The sequence below is a fragment of the Monomorium pharaonis genome, chromosome 2, assembly GCF_013373865.1.
Source record: "Monomorium pharaonis isolate MP-MQ-018 chromosome 2, ASM1337386v2, whole genome shotgun sequence".
Classification (NCBI taxonomy): domain Eukaryota; kingdom Metazoa; phylum Arthropoda; class Insecta; order Hymenoptera; family Formicidae; genus Monomorium; species Monomorium pharaonis.
The window spans coordinates 5,530,022-5,549,922 of NC_050468.1; the positions used below are offsets into that span (position 1 = coordinate 5,530,022).

General features: G+C 27.8%; 1 protein-coding gene across 3 annotated transcripts; it reads left to right on the top strand.

Moving 5' to 3' along the window:
* The first annotated feature begins 2,427 nt into the window (after window positions 1–2,427).
* Window positions 2,428–19,826, top strand: LOC105834173 (protein transport protein Sec23A). Of its 3 annotated transcripts, none has more exons than XM_012676462.3 (12): window positions 2,428–2,613; window positions 2,865–3,144; window positions 6,775–6,861; window positions 7,557–7,803; window positions 7,873–8,122; window positions 8,198–8,848; window positions 11,182–11,335; window positions 12,416–12,567; window positions 13,074–13,248; window positions 13,799–14,020; window positions 15,231–15,251; window positions 19,557–19,826. In XM_012676462.3, exons 2-12 carry the CDS (start codon window positions 2,869–2,871, stop codon window positions 19,644–19,646), a joined length of 2,325 nt encoding a protein of 774 aa, XP_012531916.1. In that variant the 5' UTR covers window positions 2,428–2,613; window positions 2,865–2,868; the 3' UTR covers window positions 19,647–19,826. The 3 variants fall into 3 exon arrangements, with proteins under 3 accessions (XP_012531916.1, XP_012531915.1, XP_012531917.1); XM_012676461.3 differs by having other exon boundaries at window positions 2,428–2,607; XM_012676463.3 differs by lacking the exon at window positions 15,231–15,251 and having other exon boundaries at window positions 2,429–2,607; window positions 19,557–19,824.
* The last annotated feature ends 75 nt before the right edge of the window (window positions 19,827–19,901 follow it).

Below are 19,901 nucleotides of genomic sequence, written 5' to 3' on the forward strand. Positions count from 1 at the left end.
CACGTTGGCGACGAGATGTCGCGCCCAAGAAATAATTAAGATTGATAAACCGGCGAGATATTTGGTAGTGAAAGCGATCCTAGCCGAAAAATATTCCGGATCAAATGATCGACGAAATCCTAGATGAGATATCTCCAATAAACATCCGCACACGTGCAAACGGTCTCACGCGCCTTATCAGCGGCCCCCGAAACTCGGTTCCCGCCAAGCCGCCGAATCACTCCCACTCTTACCGACTCTTGCGCTTCGCGCGTGTTCCCTACTCCGGAGCGCTAGCGGCCGCTGAGCGCAGCGCCGATTTTGCTCGATCCCTTTGTTCGCGCCCTATTTAAATCCGCGCACAGAGGCCGGATGGATCATCATTATTTTTTCGACACTTGTTCAGCATACTCATTCAGCGATTAGTTCAGTTCTCAGTCAAGCGTCACTTTTTAATCTTCAAGTTATCTGCAACCTCTCTCGTACAGCTTCGCGATCAACTCATTGTACTTAAGTTAAACGGTGCGTGCTCCGACAGACTGCCGTCATCAACACATCTCTGCGATCGACCACCTTCAACCGTCAACCTACATCAACCATCTAATTGTTACCGGACCGAGCTATTGCTTCAAACTATATTATAACTGGTGAGTACTGATTAATTATTGTTTACTTTCGCTCCCTAGAATATTTTCCGATATTTTCTTAAATTGAACTGCGCCATATTATAAGGAATCCTTTCGATAATAAGGATTATAAGGATTAATTGTCGATCCACTTCCAAATAATTGTAAATCAACTCCTCTAGGTACAACCCTCTCCCCTCCCTTGTGCCGCGATGAATTCTACAACACCTAAAGTGAGTAGGCTCAATGATTAAACATCGTCAGTGAAATTAGAAAAGCCGGTATATTCGTGCTCAACGAAACCATAGATTCCGCTAGCGAGCATTCTATCGCTCGCCAGCGATATAAGTGAACAAAACCGTAGATTCCGCTAGCGAGCATTCTATCGCTTGCCAGCGATATAAGTTAGTTAATTATTCACAAGCACGAATATACTCGACGGCCCTAATTTCCCTTGACGCAGAAAGATGCTTAACTAAGCGTTCACTCGCTTAACCAAGCGTTTATTTGTAGACCATCAAGAAGAATCGCCACCGCGCTGGAAAAAGGAAAAGAGAAAAGATCCTTAAAGCCCAACAAAAAGCTCTAGAGCGGGCTTTCGAGGAAATTGAGAATTTTGTGAGCTACCCGCTGGAATACACCCCCCTTCCTCCTCCAGTCACAGACGCTCCGCCAGGAAGAGCAATCTCTTCCATTGACTTGTTCCAAGAGGACACCGTCCCTCTGGAAAATTATAACCAGTTAACGTCCAACGCGCCTGAAATAATTACGCTCAGCGATTCCGACCACGATTCCCCAGAGCTAGAACCTTTAGATCCAACAGCAGAATACAATAGCGATACAGTAGCACAAATCATTATATTTCCACCCGAAAATTAAGTGATACATGTAATAATCCTATACGTTGTTTTATTAATAAATATATACATATATATATATCCAGATTTCTTAATCTTAACTACATCAAGGTCACACTAACCAAATCCCACAAGATTTTCCATCGGCAACAAGCTCTCGCCATACCCGGGTAGAGTTCGTGTAAGCGGGCTGCCCGAAATTCGAAAGGAGAGCTCCCGCGTCGGTCAGGCGACCGAGGTGTCGCGACGCACACATTGCGAGAGAGAAAGGTATATCATGATACCTGCTCTCTCTGCGCATGCGTCAAACGCTATATGTACAATGGCTGGCATTGTATGTTTTACACACACATACAATAAGTACAAAAGTGCACAAGAAGTGCACAAGAAGTGTTGAAACTGCGGTGCAGATAATGATATTAACGCATGCGCAGAGAAAGCGAGTATCATGATATACCTTTCTCTCTTGCACAGATCTTGGACACACTTACGGTCTACATGAAACCATAGCAATTCCTCCTCCATGTATATATACTCAAAGACTCGACCCGACTCCGGGTCAATGGTCTGTTCCTTTTATCTTCATTTCTTGCACAGTTTATCTCTTTTTTTGCAGTGGAAAAGAACAAACCATTGACTCAGAGTTAGGTCGAGTCAGCAAATCGAAAACGCTATACGTTAGAATCCCCCCTTGGGGCTCGATTCTTGAATTCATTCGCAAGAATCACAAGAGAAACGTATTCGCAAATTCTGTTCTTGCAGAAAAGTTGGAACCTTATTGGCTATCGTATGGCTTTTAACCAATAAACTTGTAACTTTTCTGTTAGAGTGGGTATTTGCGCATACGTTTCTCTTGCCAATAAATTCAAGAATTGAGCCCCTGATCTTCATATACGCATGTCTATGCTTGCTACGGACTTCCGAGTCTGTCCGAATGTGCGGAAGACACGTCTGCGCATGCCTTTTATCTTTAAGTGACGTGCAGTGATCAGCAGTGACGTGGCCTGCCCCAGTGTGTTTGAGACGTTTTTGTTAATAAAAATTTTTTTAATAAAAATTTGTTATTTTCTTGTTAATATCTTAAAGAAAAGTTATTTAGTAAACATAATAGTGCTAATTAATGTACACTTTGTATGAAGATAATCGTGAGTGTATTAATTTATGTTTATGCTACTATAATAATTTTTTACATTATTTTATATTTCTATATATATATATATATATATATATATATATTATATTAATTCCAAAACTGTTTACTATTCCTCTCTGTCGATAACTATTTATTATACTTTTGTACAAAAAGCAATTATATGAAAAATAGAAAAAAGGTTAATGTCGAAAATGTAGCTGAAAAAACCAAACTACTTGCATTTAAAAAATGAACTGTTATGTCTTACAGCATTATGACGACATATGAAGATTTTATTCAACAAAACGAAGATCGCGATGGTGTGCGTTTCACATGGAATGTATGGCCCTCGTCACGTATTGATGCTACCAGATTGGTCGTACCATTGGGTACCTTATATCAATTGATTAAAGAACGAGATCTTCCACCAATTCAATATGATCCAGTTTTATGTACGAGATCAACCTGCAGGGCTATCTTAAATCCATTATGCCAAGTAGACTATCGTGCAAAGCTATGGGTCTGCAATTTGTGCTTTCAGAGAAATCCTGTAAGAAAAAAACCTGTTTTTCCTTTATATGAACTAAATTATTTATTTTAACTGTACTTCTAACTTATTAATAAATAGGTTTTAACAATATTAATTACTTAATTTTCGGAATATACAAATAGAGAGATTAGATTCTGCATATTGTTAAATTTTGTTGACGGAAAGGCAATATATATTTTGATATAAGTTCTAGCATAATGCAGAACACTAACACAAAGTATGAAAAATCTATTAATAATATTTGATTAATTCAAACATCACACTTTATTTGAGAGGAAGGATATTGGATGTGCATGTATAATTATATATAGTTTAGCAATTATATATAATTTAGCAATTATTATTTATATAGCACAAATGTTTAATTGATTTTATTTTAGACATGTTAAATTATAACATTGTGAATGTATAATATTGAATTGTACATGTTATGCACATTATTAAATTGTTAGAAAAAATGAATATGAAATAAATATTTAAAATAATTTTTTTAATTTTTAGAAAATAATCTAAGTTTTAAAAATTAAATTGTAATGTTTATTATTAAAAAATTCTTTTTTCTTTTTAAAACTATATGTAATAAACTATGTGTTATATACATATATGTAATATACTATATGTTCCTAAATACATTTTAGAAAGTCAGAAGAATTAATGTTAAGTAATAAGATTCAATATTATATATTTTTTAAATTTATTTATTAGGTAATTAGAAACATGTTTTGGAACCTTTTATTTTTGTTATTATTGATTTTATTAATAAATTAAATTTATGTAATGTTATTTTTTTATTAAAAATTACTCTTTTAAATTATATAAAAGGAATACGAAAAAATATTCATATTTTAATATTACTTATTTCATAAATATTCTTTCGGTATTCTGTACTGTATGAGATATGCAATTGTGCTTTAGCAATATGCTTTTTTTATTAATATGCAATTGATTAAAGAATACTTTTATATTATAGTATTGCAAGATTTTTTTTTTAATATGAAAATTTTACTTTAGAAAAAATATACAGATTTTTGCTTAGATGATATATTTATTTCCATACTTTGGTCGTAAATCGAATTGTAAATCGAATAACCTTTATACTTCATACATATACATATATAGATACATATATTATTTATGTAAAATAATATTTTAATTTTATAAAATTATAAACCTCTATTTATATAGGAAATGACAAAAATTTTTTAAAAAATATAATTAATATGTTTACTATATTACAAAAAAATTAATATTTAGTTTAAAGATTAATTTCAACAAGTGAGAAATATCTTTTAAAGTATAACTCTTAGTATAATATTTAATATTATAAAATTATTATTTAATTTTGATTATTATATTTAACATTTATTTAGTCAGCTTCGTTATAATTTTGTGTATTTTTTATCATTAGTGTGCTGGAAGAACTTGAGATAATCTTAAGTAGAGAGATGCCTGTATATATTTAACATATATAATCGGATTTTAAATATGATACTAATTTTTTGAGTTACGGTTTTACAGGCTTTAAAAGTAAAATATGTTATTATTTTACCTCTATTTTTAATGAAAAATAGATTTGAGATTTGCATACAGCTTTTTATCACATGTAGATTTATCGTATTTTAATCATCAAATTCTTAAATTTTTTAATTTTTATTATTTATAAAAATATTTGAAAAAGGAACTGTGATAATCATTAATTCAAGTGAGATGAAAATAGTAAATACAAAGAACATGAAATAAAGGAAAAATCTTGTATTTCTGTTACCGAATATCAATAAAGAAAATTGCTAAGGTCTTCAGATTGGTTGACATTGAATATTTTTAATAATCTGTATTTGTTTGTGTGTGTGTGTGTGTGTGTATTCTTATAATAGTTAAATTTTTAATTTACATTTACTGAAATTTCTCTGTTTTTCAATATTAGTTCATGCATTCAAGATTTGTAACTATAAATTTGTAAATACTCTCTATGCATGTATACATACGGTGTCATTAAAATGTGTGTATATATAATACATATATACATACGTATACACGCGGACAGGACTGCCCGGTCATTCAAAGTTAGTTGCGTTCCAATTTCAATAGAAGAATATGTTACATACACTCTAGAAATTCCAGAACGCAGCTAACTTCAGATAGATAGGCATTCCCGTCTGTATGTACACACATACATGCATATAAACATACATACATACATACATACAAGGTATTTCATTTTAATTGCCTATTATTAAAATTATTAATTTGCAATGTATTTGCAGTTACATATCTTTTTTGAAAAGTATGTGTTGTTTTTATTTATTACCATTGATTTATCATCTTATTACTTTGTGCATAACAATATTAAGGATGTTTAGATAATATTAGTTATCAAAATTTAAAAAGTGCATATTTCTTAGGTTAATTCTTTTTTTTCTAATTAATAATAAAAAATTTCAATCATGGATATTTAAATTTTAACCTTGAAATTATTGCAAAGAACAAAATAGTTTGACTTAAGTAGTGCAAATAACTGTATTTTATTGCAGTTTTAGATAAATAACTTTTAAATAAGGAAGTGAAAAAAAAATTATTTATTACATAGAGTTTATATATTATACATATAGAGATTATATATTATATAGATATTATATACAGATTATTTATTATAGAGTTTTAATTAGTATGTTTAATAAATGAGATTTAATTCACATAATGCTATTTCTTCATCAAATTTGTAAATATTACACAAAACGCAATTTTATGTATTTAAGTATCAAAAATAAAAAAATTAAAGAACTTTTAAACCAATAAGAGAATTGTGTTCAAATTTAACATAGATATTTAAATGTATAATAGAACATTTTCTAAAGTTTGATATTTTCTGTAATATTTTGAAATAAGAAACATATATCTTTAACGTCCATTTGTTAAAAAATGAATAATTTACATTGAAATATGCCATAATAAAATAGAAAGTATTTTGTACTGTCAATATAATTATTAATTTTTTGATAGCTTTACTTTAATGCAGAGAATAGTTAGAAGAATTATATCATGTAAAAATCATGTAAAAAAATTGTATAATTGTATTTAAAAAAGAATAGCTACTTTTATGTAAGATGCGATCTTACTTAAAAAAATCGATTTTTTTTTGAAAATTAATTTTATATATATTTCCACACAGTACCAATTCTTGAAGAAAAATACCAAAAAGTTTAAAATTTTAACCTTATATTTTATGTGTAATAATTCTGAAATAATTTTGCAATATGTGATATGAAATAGTTGTAATGGAAATGTTTTTAGATCTTTCATATTCGGTAAATTTGAAAACATATTGAATATTGTGAAAAATTTCAAAAATCGCGAATATTTTGTTATTCCACAGCTGTCTCAGAAGTGTTGTATATTTCGCAATTTTTTATGAAATACTTTACTTTTTGGTTGAAATATTTCTTAGATACTTTTGAAAAATTTCACTGCTGTATGGGTTATTTGCTTTCTTTCAAATTATAACTTTTGTCTGTAATATTTTCAGTAATGTGTTATTTACAAAATTTTTACAAAATGTTGACAATTAAAATGATACACTCTGTATATAATTTACAGAATGTTTTATATATATATTTTATATATGTATTTCAGTTTCCACCACAATATGGTGCAATTTCAGAACAGCATCAACCTGCAGAACTTATCCCAATGTTCTCAACAATCGAATATACGATAATGGTACGTAAATTGTAAATAAAGTATCAAGCAAAAGCCTAAATTTTATTAATAACAAATATATAAATATAGATATTCTAACATTTAATTTTTGCTATAAATTAACTAAAATCAAAATTTCTTTTCAAGTGACAGTGATCATGCTGATATGAGACAGTCTCTCTCTCTCTCTCTCTCTCTCTCTCTCTCTCTCTCTCTCTCTCTCTCTCTCTCTCTCTCACATTACAGAAACACTATAAATCCATACCATCATACTTGTGGAGATAATGTCAATTGTGCAATAACGTTCATCATGATAAGATTAATTTGTAAATGTAAAAAGTAAAATAAGTAGAATTTGTTATAACACGTCGGTACAAATAAAAGACAAAAATAGTCTTACTTTTGTCTTTTTTAATGAATTTACGAAACTGTTTATTATGACAAAAATTATTGTACAATTAATATCAGAAATATTATTTGAATTATAAGTTCGTGGTTATGAATGTTTGGATTTATAGTGTTTCTGTAATGATTATATTATCTTATACCAATGTGGTCACTGTCATTTAAAAAAGACCTAGTGAAGTTGAAACATCGTGCAACTTCACAATAAATAATTTTGCATTTGTGTCAACTAGAGTTACTTACTTTGTAATTTATATTATTTTCGGTGATAACAAGATTTTATACCGTCGATTATATAATATTATGTTTAGCGTGCCCAATGTTTACCACCTATATTTCTACTTGTTGTGGATACTTGTCTGGATGATGAAGAATTGGGAGCACTTAAAGATTCATTACAAACGTCACTATCTCTACTACCACTTAATGCCCTTATTGGTCTCATCACATTTGGCAGAATGGTTCAAGTTCATGAATTGGGATGCGAGGGTTGTAGTAAAAGTTATGTATTCCGTGGCACAAAGGATCTTCAACCGAAACAAGTTCAAGATATGTTGGGTAATACAAGTTTTAAATTACTTATTTAAAATTTTATATGTATATATACATATTTTTGTATTTTGATAGGTATTGGTAGACCAATTCCAGGACAAAATCCAAATCAGCCAAGAGGACCTGGTATGCAATCGTTACCACCTGCTAATCGTTTTTTACAACCGGTACAAAAATGCGATATGAGCTTAATAGACATTTTGGGAGAGTTACAACGTGATCCTTGGCCTGTTGGACCAGGAAAACGTCCCTTACGATCTACAGGCGTGGCATTGGCAGTTGCTACGGGTTTGTTAGAAGCTAGTTATGCAAATACTGGTGCTAGGTATTTATACATGACAATAAATACTGACTATATTGTCATTAATATTATATTTCTATTAAAGCTAATATATTTAAGGATTATGTTATTCGTTGGTGGACCATGTTCTCAAGGACCTGGCCAAGTAGTGACTGATGATTTACGACAACCAATTAGATCACATCATGATATTCAGAAAGATAATGCTAAACATATGAAGAAGGCGACTAAGCATTATGATGCACTTGCATCACGCGCTGCAACTAATGGTCATATAATAGATATTTATTCTTGTGCCCTTGATCAAACTGGTTTATTAGAAATGCGTCAATGTTGTAATTCTACTGGTGGTCATATGGTGATGGGAGATTCATTTAATTCTTCTTTATTCAAACAAACTTTTCAACGAGTATTTGTTAAGGATGCCAAGGGTGATCTGAAAATGGCATTCAATGCCACTTTAGAAGTAAAAACATCTCGAGAAATTAAAGTTTCTGGAGCAATTGGACCTTGTGTATCATTAGGAGTAAAAGGATCTAGCGTTGGAGAACAAGAAGTAGGTTTGGGTGGTACCTGTCAATGGAAATTTTGTTCATTGACACCATCTACAACAACAGCATTATTCTTTGAAGTTGTAAATCAACATACAGCTCCAATTCCGCAAGGTGGGAGAGGCTGTATTCAATTTATCACGCAATATCAACATAGCAGTGGACAAAGAAGAATTCGAGTTACTACTGTCGCAAGAAAGTAAATATCTTTTTATATTTTTCAACATACAATCACGAAATTAATTGTTCGGACATAGAATATGGAGGATTATTTTACACAAAGTTACCAAACATTATAATTTTTTAGAAAGCTATTGGAAGTAAAAATTCTTGCCGATATTTCCACCAAAAATATAATTTTAATTTTTGTAGTCTAAAGTAGTTTAAAGTAAACAATAACTTGTTTGTTCGAACAATTAGTTTCGTAACTATATTTAAGATTTTTTTGTCTACTTAAAATTATTATGCTAGAATTTATTATTCTTTATATTATATTTTTATTTTTATATTTTATTTTATATTTTTTCGTACTTAAGTAAAAATTGATAAAAATATAGATAAAATAGAATTGATGCTTTGTTACAATTTTAAATATATATTTAATTTGATTTTTTTAAATAACAGGCTAGTGAATTTTTTTCAGTTTGAACACAAGTTTACTTTTGATGGAAATTTATTACAGGCACTTTTACTTTCAATCGAGTTTTCCTAAAAAATTATATTTTAATTTATAGCGTAATATAAACTCCTAATATTTTGTATCTGAATAATTAGTTTTGTGACCATATACTTTGGTAAAAATTTTTCTCAGAAAATTTCTCATAATTTTTAAGAATTTTTTAATTTTATAACTGTGTTAGAAAATTTCTCATATTTTCATTCAAAAATTAAAATATTTACGTAAATTTTTTTTAAAAAATACTCAAATAAGAGTATTTATATCATAAATTATTGGACATAGATATACATGTATTTAATATACTGTATTTAAAATACTTTATTTTTATTTCGGAATCCAATTTTAAGGTTCAAAACATCACTTTATTATTATTTCATTCAAATATAATTGAGAAACCTGCTAATGCTGTACCTTTTTTAATTTCATTTTCATTTCACCTTTGTTCGATCTCATTACAATAGATAGAAAGAAAAAAAATTGTTTTAAAGCAAATACGACAAGATATAAAAAGTCTACATCTTTTCTAGTAATAATTATATATGTATTAGGTTATCGGAAAAGTCATGACGCATTTTTGCAACATATGGCGCTAATTCATTTGTAGAAATACTAAAGTCATTCGTATCTTCGTTATTGCATTGTCATTTAATAGCTGACAGTTCTAGCTTCATTCTAAAAAGAAATTGAGCAATTTGGTTGAGTTTTGGAGAATTTACAAATTGAAGATGAAAGACCAAACTGTATATTTTCGCCATATTTTACTGTTGTACTTCCGTAAAGGGAAGAACGCGTGTCAAGTTTGTGAAAAGTTGTGTAAAGTTTACGTTGACAATGTTCTACAAGAACATCAATGCCAACGATGAAATTCCGTGCTGGTGATTTTGATTTCAACGACGCTCTTCGGTCAGGAAGGCCTATCAAGGTTGATGAGAAAATAAAGCATTGATTAAGTCAAACCCACATTATACGACACGAGAAACTGCAGAAACATTGAACATCCATCATTTAAGGCATTTAAGCATTCACGATTACCTCAAGAAGCTGATTATCTCAAGATACATCGAACAAACTCGATATTTAGGTGAAAAACGTAGCAAAATACGTCATGACTTTTCCGACAATCCAATAAATTAATTTTAAAATTTCTTCTATAATTTCTGAAGAAAATTTATAAAATCTGACAAATATAAAAAATATCTAGTTTAGATCTTTTTTAGAAATCTTTATACATGTAAATTTTTACAGAGTATAAGATTTTACATTATAAAAATTTTTCTAAATTTTTGAAAAAATTTGAAAAATTTTAGATAATTAAAAAAATTTTTTTATAAATTCGAAAAATTCTGAAGAATATTATGAGATACTGTAAGAAAAATTTTTACTATAGAATTATATAATTACAAATTTTGAATCAAAGATTAGTGAGCTTTTTTTATTTAATAACGAAAATGAATCGAAATAATGGTTTTAGGGCTAGATCTTGATGTTGGTTATTAAGATTTATCTGTTTAAAAAAATTATGTACGTGTAAACGTTTCAATGCATGGGTTTTGATCATCTTCAGATTTTAAGATTAAAAAAAAGAGGACTATTAAATATAAAATGAAAAGAAAAACATAAATTTATAATTTGTTAGGAGATTGATTGCGATAGTTATTATGTAAAGCATAAGCATATACTGAAGAGAGCCAAAGCTAATATGTTGAAACGTTTGTACATATATTTTTTTTAAATAAATAAATCTTGAACAATCGTCATCAATCGTTGGTTCTAAAAACGTTGTTTTGATTTATTTTTGTTATTATGTAATAATTTATAGATTTTTAATATTTCTAAAATATCTTGAATTCTAGTTGGGCAGATGCGTCATCATCATTACATCATATCAGTGCTGGATTTGACCAGGAAGCAGCAGCTGTTCTTATGTCACGTTTAGCCGTATTCAGAGCAGAAAGCGATGATGGTCCGGATGTTTTAAGATGGGTCGATCGTATGCTGATTAGACTTGTTAGTAGTTACTTTTAATAAAATTATGTAAAATAAGTTAATTGAGTGCCTGAATGACATATATAATTTTACGTTATACATTTTTGTATATATTATACAAGACGAGGAATTTAAATTTAATCGTTTAAATATCTTGAAAAAAAAAACATTTTAGAAAAAATGTTTTAAATGAAAATTGTATGATTTGCATGTGAAAAAAGATAAATAATGATAAAATCAATATTTTGAAATAGCTTTTTAAGATAATATGAAAGTATATTACTATTTTTTATAATAAAGATACGTAATATTTTTAATATGTTTCTTCTCTAATTATCTAAATACAAAAGTATATAAAAATATTTTATAAGTATATTAAAGTAAAATAAAAAAAACCACTAATTTATGAGATATGCTATACTTTATTTTGACATATTTTAACGTGAAATATAAAATATTTCGTAAAAATTATTAATATTTAATAATTGCATCTCAATATTTTTATATATTAAACAGTGAGTAAATCGGTTGGTGTAAAGTAAATACATAGTTGTGTTTTAAAAAAATTATTACAATTTATAGAATACATTTATATATTTTTTGTAAAGCAGCTATACATTTTCTTTACACCAGTAGATTTATTTCATTTTATGTATAAAAATATTAAAGTACAATTATTAAAAAATTAATGTGCCATGAAACATGTGCCAGAATATAAAATATCTTCTAAATTATTGATTTTTTAAATTAGAAGAATTTGTTAGAAGAATTAAAAAAAAATTTATATTTAAAAAATAATATAATTTTAATGCAAAAGATTGATAATTATTTGTATCCTAAAAGTATTGTTTCTTTTTAAATCAATTTTATTATTTGTCGCTCCTCTCTCTCTCTTTCACTTTCTTTCACTCTCACTCATTCGCTCACTTACACAGGGCGGTCATATAACTTTTATTTGGAACATTTTTTAAATAAAATCTTTTCTTTTTAGTTTTCAAGATATTCAAATGTTTTAATTTAAATGTTCATCTTGTATATATTTTTATATAACTTTCAAAATATAAAATCTTATTTTATTATTATAATTCTTATATATTATAGTGTCAAAAGTTTGGAGAGTATGCAAAAGATGATCCAAATAGCTTTAGATTGGCTCAAAACTTTTCCATGTATCCACAATTTATGTACCACTTACGCAGATCCCAATTTCTGCAAGTATTTAATAATTCACCAGATGAAACCAGCTTTTATAGGTAAGCTTATTTCTTATTTTTCTGAAATATAGAATAGAATTTATTACTTCAAGCATTACATTGCCAAGAAGGAACTTGATATTTCGATAAATATAATTTTATTTAAAAATTAATTTACATAGGAACTTTACACACACACACGCACGCACACACGCACATACACATTCTTGGAAAAACTATCATTTTTTTGAATATATGGAATATAAAGTATGGAATTTAAGTATTCTTGGAAGGTCTAAAATTTTGAATGTTTTTTTTACTAATGATGGAATATTGTTTTTATTGTAAAGATATTTTGAGAAATATTGTTTAAATGTTACTTTGGGGTATTGTACACATTTCATGAATATGTCAGGAATGTTTAATTTTGTCTGGTGGAATTAATGTGAAAAGATAATAGAGAGAATCAATTAAAATTGATTGTATAGTTCTTAAGATATTAAACTTTATGTAACTTCTTCACTATATATACACCTATGAGATTTATGTATTTTTTTATTTTTCAGACATATGCTTATGCGTGAAAATGTAGCAGATTCTTTGGTTATGATTCAACCAGTTTTATACAGTTATGGATTTAATGGTCCTCCAGAAGCTGTATTGTTAGATACTTCATCTATTCAACCTGATAGAATTTTGTTGATGGATACGTTTTTCCAGATACTTATATTCCATGGAGAAGTAAGTAAAATAAATTAATAAATTAACAAAATTTCGAGTTTTAGAGCCAATGCAGAAAATGCAGGAATATATGCGACACTAGATAGAATTTATAATTTTTTAGTTTGATTTAAGTTTGTAGCAAATATATATTATATATAGTAATTATATTGATTATTTTTGAAATATGAAAAATATCCATTTAGCTTCTTATATATCCATTTAAATTTCTTTGCTTTTGGTAGAAAAATTTTAATGAAACTCTGATTTTGTTTTTAATTTTAACGTTTTGATGAAAACTCTTTTTCTCTCCTTTACCCCTCCTCTTCTTTTGTTAATGTTTCAGAATAACTAGCTAAAAAAAATCAGGAAAAGGCTTTAAAAAATATCAATAAAATTTATATATCTTAGAAAAAATGCATGTTATAAGATATATGTATAAATTTTATTGATATTGTAAAAACTTTTCCTTATAATTTTTTGCTGTGCATATTTTAAAATTTTGAATTACATTTAAAACTGATAAAAAAATTAATCATTTGCTTATGTTTTACATTTTACATTCTTTTAGACTATTGCACAGTGGCGACAACTAAAGTATCAAGATTTACCAGAATACGAAAATTTCCGACAATTACTAGCTGCACCTGTTGATGATGCTGCTGAAACATTAGCTGTTAGATTTCCTGTGCCTCGATATATTGATACGGAACAAGGTGGCTCTCAAGCTAGATTTTTATTAAGCAAAGTCAATCCAAGTCAGACTCACAATAATATGTATGCTTATGGTGCGGTAAGTAAACATATATATTTAATATTTTGTTGATAAAATGTACGTAATTAATAGAAAATAATAGGAATAAATATTTACACTACTACTTAAAAATTTTAACTTGCCTGATTTTCTTACACATTTCACGAAAAATTTTTACGAATTATGTATGTATATTAATGCTAAAACCATTTGTAAAACAATTGAATGAGATATCGTCCTGTAGCGATTACATTTGATTGTTTATTCAATTAAATAAAAGTACCTTTGTACAGACGAAACTAAGAATTCGTCTATACAACATTTTGTTTCTAAGTTATATAAAATTGAAAATTGAATGCAGAGACAGATTTTCTATCTTTCCTCTTTAAAATGTATTATTAAGAACTTTACGATTTTTTTTTACCGAGAGATTTAATTTTTTTGCGGGACGCGAGAAAATCTCAAACGTGGTGAACTTTTAAACTGAAACTTTTGTAGTAGTATATATCTATTCTTATTGTTTGTTACTTTTGTGTATATAACAATATAAATCTTTTTTCACTAAACAAATTTGACTAAACAAATGAAAAAAAATGAATTTTTGAAATTAAAATCATCTTTTTTTTCTATTCAACTATACAATCATGCATAATACATAATAAAACTACTAAAATGTTCAAAATAATATTCAGAATTTTGAATATTACAATTTTTAAGAAATGCTAAATTTTAATAAAATTATAATTCTAAGGTTATAATATATTCAATTTCCATTATTAATTATTATAATAAAATTATAATTTTAAGAAAATTTTAGTGCAACTGATAGGAAAATAATTTTGTATATTTATACAAAATATATTTTTAAATCAATTAAAGAATCTATAATTGAATCTATAAATAAAGAATCTATAATTGACTAATAAAATAATTTATATGAATGTTCAAGAATGTTAACAGGTTTATGAGTCTTGATCCATTGTTTATGCCAATATTTCGTAAATATTAGAGCTTAACTTTATTAGGACGAAAAGCAACCTTACATTAGAACTCGCAAACTTTTTATTGTCTTGAAGAAAATATTCTTCAAGATAATAAAATTCATTCTTGAAAAAATACGTGAAAATCTTAAAAACATATAAATGTTTTTATGAAAGTTATTTATATAAATGTTTATATGAAAGTTACATATGTAACTGTATTTTATATGTAATATTGTTTTTTATGTTACCGTGATCCTGTGAACTAGGGGATGCCGATACCTAATGGGGTGTGTTGATTTATTTTATTTATTAATTTTTTCTTCTATTTGCTTAGCCCTTGGTGATTGGATTTTTTAATATTAACAGTATTGATATTTATAAAAAATGCAATTTTTATTTTATAATTTAATTTATTGTTATATTAATACTTTGTTTTTTTTAATATTTTACTAAAAACAAAAAAAATATTTAAAAATTTTTCAGATTTTCTAATTTATAAGTATACCTTTTTTTTACATATCTATATAAATATACACTGAGAAAAAAAAGTAATTGATTCAACAAAATTTTTTAGTTGCAGGCTGCCAACAAAAGATATATTCAATACAACAATATATGGTATTGCAATATAAATACATAGTCCAATCAACGTTATCGCACTTGCATTAACAGCAAATATTATTGTATTAAGTATATCTTTTGTTGGCAGCCCGCAACTAAACGTTTTGTTGAATCAATTACTTTTTTTCTCAGTGTAATATATATACACATACACACACACACACATTTTTTATAATGTATTTTAATATGTAAAAGACAAATAGTTTAATGGAATCATATTTATTGCAGAAAAAATATCAATCTCTATATTTTACACAATTTCCTCAAATTTTCCTACATTTAAAAATTGTTGCCAGAACAAAATCAGCTTTCTTCACTTAGAAAGCTGATTTTTTGTAAAAATGCAGTGATTAAACGTAACAACTTTCCCACACTACCCAACTTTAATAAAATTTAATATTTTTTTATTGTGCCGTGATATGTATGTGCGTGCGTGCGTGCGTGCGTGCGTGCGTGCGTGCGTGCGTGCGTGCGTGCGTGCGTGCGTGTGTGTGTGTGTGTGTACATAAAAACTATAAATATATATATATATATACAGTGTTGGGTAAGATACTTTTAAAATGTATCTCGATACAGATACAGGTACTTATAAAAAAATGTATCTAGATACAGATACAGATACACAAATCAAAATGTATATAGATACAGATACTCAGATACTTTAAAAGTATCTCAGATACGTATCAGATACTCTTAAATTATTCAAATAAAAAAATCTGAAAAATTTAAATGTTTGTGCGCAACACGAAAAGCGCATTATAAAATAAATAATTACATTTTTGTGTTGCGCATAAATACCTGTCGCTGAACTCTTACTGTCTTTTCCGAATTTTTTATTTGTTTGTTGAGTTGTTGAGTAAACTTGCGTTTCTCTCGTCTTTTAAATTATATTTTATTGTAATAATAATAATAATATTAATAATGTATGTAATATGCACAAAATCTAATGATTCTATAGACTAGTTAGCAAAGTTATTTCATACATAAGTATTATTTGCGCAAATCTAAATGACGTTATCGACAGTAATAGCAAATCAAAAATGACCTTAAAAAAACATTTTTTTCCCAATAAAGACAAAAAGTACGTGAAAACGTATTTGAAAATGTATCTGAAAATGTATCTGAAAAGCAGTTCAGATACTGCGTTTTGTATCTAGATACAGATACAAATACTCTAATTCAAATGTATCTCAGATACAGGTTCAGATACATAAAATGTATCTCTATACATGTATCTAGATACATGTATAGAGATACTACCCAACACTGTATATATATATATATATATATATATACAGGGTGTCTGGTATTTTTTTATGGGATGTTTATGAGCAGGTAGAGCGCATGAAACTGAACAAAAAAGTCCTTACCGTTTTTCCATTTTCGCAATAGTTAACAAGTTAGTGACTTGTAAAATTTTCTGTATTAGCCCGGCCTACCGGCAAATGCAAGCGCGCTGAGCGCCCGGCCGCGGCGGCCGTCCCTCCCTAGCGCTTGAACCTTGAGATTGCTAGGCGCGCGGAAGGAGTTGTTACAACAAACAACAATGACTACGCACAAGCGACGCGTAACGCTAAATTCTCCCTTTGAATTATGATAGTTCCTTATCTTTTTTAATGAAAATAAAATTTTCTAACGACAAAAAGTATGTGTGTACGTGTACATACATGTGTACAAAAAATATCAGTTTTAATGCTTAAAGAAGTGATTACTAAATTTATTTTTTTAATAAATAACAATTATTTTTAATAAAAAATATTTTTTGATGATAGTCTTAAACGTCGTAAACGGTCATTATAAATTTTAAAAGAAGCTGTTATCATGCATATGCTCGAAACAAAATTTATGCTTCTTCAAAAAACATTAGAAAATTTTATCGATTAAAATGGAAATGACAACCAAATAAAATGTTTGTTTCAACTTTATATTCTTAATTAAAAATTAAATAACTAGGATATTTATATTTTTAATAAAATTAATCCTTGTACATACATACGCGAGCTAAAGAATAATCATTTTGTGATAGGAAAATGATTACGCCTTAGTTCCGCGATTTTATATCACTATTACTATTTACGCTGGTTACTATACACGTACACGTAAAAAAATATGATTCTAGTTAAAAAAAAATCAATTATTCACTTTTAATTTTATTTTTTTTAATAATTATTTTATCTTTAATGACTGAAAAGAGTATTCTCTTGATAATAAACATCACACTTTACATAAAACAAATAATGTTTAGCATTTTCGCGTATGTACACACACATACACACACACACACACACACACACACACACACACACACACACACAAATTACAAACCAATTCTTGAATTATGGAATAATCATTTTCCTGTCACAAAATGATTATTCTTTAGCTCGTGTATGTATGTATCCCCCCCTCCACACACACACACACACACACACACACACACACACACACACACACACACACACACAATAAATATTGTTTATAAGTTTTCATACATTTAATAAATTCATATATTCGTAAATTTACACGGAGAAAATTTTTAGTAAAATTATGTATGATTTTATTATTTATGATAGTAACCACGAACTGTAAGAAGAAATTTCAGAGAATTATATCATATAAGTAGTGTAAATATTGTCGTAATTTGATGAAAAACAATAAAAATTTTCATAATTCCTCCTTGGCCCGCGTTTACTATTTACCATAGTAATTTTTACCATAAAGTTTTTTTCCATGTATTATAAATCTATCACAAGGATTAATTTTATTAAAAATATAAATATCCTAGTTATTTAATTTTTAATTAAGAATATAAAGTTGAAACAAACATTTTATTTGCTTCTCATTTCCATTTTAATCGATAAAATTTTCTAATGTTTTTTGAAGGAGCATAAATTTTGTTTTGAGCATATGATAACAGCTTCTTTTAAAATTTATAATGACAGTTTACGACGTTTAAGACTATCATGAAAAAAATATTTTTTATTAAAAATAATCGTTATTTATTAAAAAATAAATTTAGTAATCACTTCTTTAAGCATTAGATCTGATATTTTTTGTACACATGTATGTACACGTACACACATACTTTTTGTCGTTAGAAAATTTTATTTTCATTAAAAAAGATAAGGAACTATCATAATTCAAAGGGAGAATTTAGCGTTACGCGTCGCTTGTGCGTAGTCATTGTTGTTTGTTGTAACAACTCCTTCCGCGCGCCTAGCAATCTCAAGGTTCAAGCGTTAGGGAGGGACGGCCGTCGCGGCCGGGCGCTCAGCGCGCTTGCATTTGCCGGTAGGCCGGGCTAATACAGAAAATTTTACAAGTCACTAACTTGTTAACTATTGCGAAAATGGAAAAACGGTAAGGACTTTTCTGTTCAGTTTCATGCGCTTTACCTGCTCATAAAAATCCCATAAAAAAATACCAGACGCCCTGTATAAAAGAAAGTGTCAAAAAATAGGCCCTCTAAATAGAAAAGGGTACGTATCTAGTGACTCATATACGAGCTAACTGGCTCTTTAAAGCTTAAAACAATTTTAGTTATGAAATATTATGTGATAAATAAAATATTTCTAGATATTTTAGTAAGAATCTTTTTTTTCTTTTCTTTCTATTTCTTTTTTCCTGATATATTCTCGCTTTCTTTTTATCCTTTTTTAAAATTTTTCTATTTTCTTCTTTAACAAATAATTGGGTAAATAGAAATTTGGTTATTTCTTTAATAATTTAATGTAATTGAAAAATTAGATTAAATATGTTTAGAGGTATTTTTGAATCTCATTGTCAGTCAAAAACAAAAATTTTTAATATTATAGATGTATTTAAAGAGCGCGCTATCAGATCTATTGCGATTCTATCTTCAGCGTTAGATTGTTTATTAGACGCAAAACAAAAATAGAATAATGCAGTTGGAAGAATGCAACCTGTAATAATTTAGCAAAAAATAATTATATCGTTTGGTTTGTTTTATTTAGGAAAGTGGTGCCCCTGTTCTGACAGACGACGTCAGCTTACAAGTATTTATGGAACATTTGAAGAAATTAGCAGTATCATCTACAGCATAGACTAATATATTATGTTAATATTATAAGAGATATATTATAAGAGCTATAAGATATACATTTTATGATAAATATTTACTTATATTATATTCATTTATTGTGCGGACAATTAACATTCAGAAGAACAAGAAAAATTAATATTACAAAAATTATATAGAAGAATAAAATAAACTAATAAAAATAGAATATGTACATATGACATATTTCATGTAACAATATTATAATAAATTGAAAAAATAATTAACCATAGTGCATCTT